Source organism: Penaeus japonicus, unplaced genomic scaffold, assembly GCF_977035675.1.
Source record: "Penaeus japonicus unplaced genomic scaffold, GWHDUDI00000001_assembly GWHDUDI00000043, whole genome shotgun sequence".
Classification (NCBI taxonomy): domain Eukaryota; kingdom Metazoa; phylum Arthropoda; class Malacostraca; order Decapoda; family Penaeidae; genus Penaeus; species Penaeus japonicus.
The window spans coordinates 3,178,710-3,181,791 of NW_028234445.1; the positions used below are offsets into that span (position 1 = coordinate 3,178,710).

A 3,082-nucleotide genomic window follows, 5' to 3' on the forward strand; every position below is an offset into this window, starting at 1 on the left:
AGGGAGAGAGTTAAAGAGAGAGAGAGTTAAAGAGAGGGAGAGAGAGAGAGAGAATGAGAGAGAGAGAGAGAGAGAGAGAGAGAGAGAGAGAGAGAATGAGAGGTCCCACTTCTACCACGTGGTCCAGACGCAGCAGCAGCTGGGAGACGCCTTTGCCGATCTGGCGCAGCGTGTCCTCTCTCTCTCTTTTTCTTTCCCTTACATACTCACCCCCCACCCACTCTCTTTCTCTCACATACTCACCCACTCACTCTCTTTCTCTTTCTCTTTCTCTCTCATACTCACCCCCACCCACTCTCTTTCTCTCACATACTCACCCTCTCTCTCTCTTTCTCTTTCTCTCTCATACTCACCCCCCACCCACTCTCTTTCTCTCACATACTCACCCTCTCTCTCTCTTTCTCTTTCTCTCTCATACTCACCCCCACCCACTCTCTTTCTCTCACATACTCACCCTCTCTCTTTCTCTTTCTCTCTCATACTCACCCCCCACCCACTCTCTTTCTCTCACATACTCACCCACTCACTCTCTCTCTCTCTCTTTCTCTTTCTCTCTCATACTCACCCCCCACCCACTCTCTTTCTCTCACATACTCACCCTCTCTCTCTTTCTCTTTCTCTCTCATACTCACCCCCCACCCACTCTCTTTCTCTCACATACTCACCCTCTCTCTCTCTTTCTCTCTCATACTCACCCCCCACCCACTCTCTTTCTCTCACATACTCACCCACTCTCTCTCTCATACTCACCCCCCACCCACTCTCTTTCTCTCACATACTCACCCACTCACTCTCTCTCTCTTTCTCTTTCTCTCTCATACTCACCCCCCACCCACTCTCTCTCTCTCCCTCCCTCAGAAATCACCCGAATTACAAGAAGAGTTCATCTACGACGCGGAGACTCAGAGGACCTTAACCAAGAACGGGGAGACGCTCCTCGGGGCCCTCGACTTCTTCGACTCTTCGGTCAACACGCTGTGCAACAAGACCATGGAGGACACGTTGCTTACCGTCAAGGCCTTCGAGGCTGCGAGGTGGGTTGGGGTGGGAGGGAGAGAGGGAGAGAGAGAGAGAGAGAGAGAGAGAGAGAGAGGGAGGGAGGGTGGGGGGGTCTGTGCAACAAGACCATGGAGGACACGTTGCTTGCCGTCAAGGCCTTCGAGGCTGCGAGGTGGGTTGGGGTGGGAGGAACTAAGAGGAAAGAGGGAGAAGACGAGAGGGAGAGAGAGAGGAAAAAGAGAGAGAGAGAGAGAGAGGGAGAGGGAGGGAGGAGGAGAGGGGGAGGGTCAACACGCTGTGCAACAAGACCATGGAGGACACGTTGCTTACCGTCAAGGCCTTCGAGGCTGCGAGAGTGGGTTGGGGGGAGGGAGAGAGAGAGGAGAGAAGAGAGAGAGATGAGGAGAGAGAGAGAGGGAGGGAGGGTCGGGAGAGGAGGGGTCTGTGCAACAAGACCATGGAGAGAAAATAGGACGTTGCTTGGCCCGTCAAGGCCTTCGAGGCTGGCCCCCCCCCCGGGGAAGAGTGGGTTGGGGTGGGAGGGAGAGAGGGAGAGGAGAGCGGAGAGAGAGAGAGGGGAAGAGAGAGAGAGGAGAGGGGAGAGAGAGAGAGAGAGAGGGAGAAGGAGAAAGAAGAGAGAGTGAGAGCGAGAAGAGAGAGAGAGAGAGAGAGAGAGAGAGAGAGAGAGAGAGAGGGAGAGTGGGTGGGGGGGTCAACACGCTGTGCAACAAGACCATGGAGGACACGTTGCTTACCGTCAAGGCCTTCGAGGCTGCGAGGTGAGAGAGAGAGAGAGAGAGAGAGAGAGAGAGAGAGAGAGAGAGAGAGAGAGAGGGAGAGGGAGGGAGGGTGGGGGGTCAACACGCTGTGCAACAAGACCATGGAGGACACGTTGCTTGCCGTCAAGGCCTTCGAGGCTGCGAGGTGGGTTGGGGTGGGAGGGAGAGAGGGAGAGAGAGAGAGAGAGATAGAGAGAGAGAGAGAGAGAGAGAGAGATAGAAGGAGCGAGGAAGGGTGAGAGTGATAGAGAGAGGAGGAGGAGGAGAGAGTCGGGAGAGAGAGAGAGGAGAGAGAGAGAGAGAGAGGGAGGGAGGGTGGGGGGGGTGGTCCATGTGTCAACAAGACCATGGAGGGACACGTTGCTATTACCGTCAAGGCCTTCGAGGCTGCGAGGTGGGTTGGGGTGGGAGGGAGAGAGAGAGAGAGAGAGAGAGGAAGTGGAGTGAGAGAACACTGTTAGAGATGGGTAGAGAGAGGATAGAGAGATGAGTAGAGAGGAGAGAGAGAGGAGAGAGAGAGAGGGATGAGAGAAAAAAAGAGAGGAGGGGGGGGGGGGGGCGAGAGAAGGAGAGAGAGAGAGAAGAGAGGAGAGGAGAGGGAGAGAGAGAGAGGTGGAGAGAGAGAGAGAGGGAGAAAAGAGAACGATATGAGAGAGAGGTGAGAGGGAGAGAGAGAAGAAAAGAAAAGAAAGAAGATTAAGAGGGAGGGATGAGAGAGAAAGAGAGAGGGAGTAGAGAGAGAGAGAGAGAGATGAGAGGAGAGAGAGAGGATAGAGGAGAGAGAGAGAGAGGAGAGAGAGAGAGTGGGAGGGAGGGTGGGGGGGCTCTGTGCAACAAGTCGATGGGAGGACACGTTTGTTCCGTCAGGCCTTCGAGGCTGCGAGGTGGGTAGGGGTGGTGACGGTAGAGATGAGAGAGAGAGGAAGAGGAGGAGAAGAGAAGGAGGGAGAGAGAGAGAGAGAGAGAGAGAGAGAGAGAGAGAGAGAGAGAGAGAGAGGGAGGGAGGGTGGGGGGGTCTGTGCAACAAGACCATGGAGGACACGTTGCTTGCCGTCAAGGCCTTCGAGGCTGCGAGGTGGGTTGGGGTGGGAGGGAGAGAGGGAGAGAGAGAGAGAGAGAGAGAGAGAGAGAGAGAGAGAGAGAGAGAGAGAGAGAGAGAGAGGGAGAGTAGAGAGAGAGAGAGGGGAGGAGAGTAAGAGAGAGAGAGAGATGCAGAAGATGAGAGAGAGAGAGAGAGGCGAGATGAGAGATAGAGAGAGAGAGAGGGAGGGAGGGTGGGGGGGTCTGTGCAACAAGAAGATGGA

The 3,082-nt window shown here is 55.1% G+C and overlaps 2 protein-coding genes across 3 annotated transcripts in view; one reads left to right on the forward strand and one right to left on the reverse strand.

Moving 5' to 3' along the window:
• LOC147466589 (uncharacterized) overlaps positions 1-3,082 on the reverse strand; it is a 143,964-nt gene that overhangs the window by 86,856 nt on the left and 54,026 nt on the right. The window lies entirely within an intron of this gene.
• Positions 1-3,082, forward strand: part of LOC122244829 (arfaptin-2-like) — an 83,166-nt gene that overhangs the window by 1,825 nt on the left and 78,259 nt on the right. The window contains exons 3-4 of one of the 2 annotated variants that reach the window (XM_086535309.1): positions 103-172; positions 859-1,034. In XM_086535309.1, the coding sequence (XP_086391435.1) occupies positions 103-172; positions 859-1,034 (246 nt within the window). Of the gene's footprint in view, positions 1-102; positions 1,035-3,082 lie in introns of those variants that run through there. The other variant, XM_086535308.1, reaches the window with a different exon arrangement.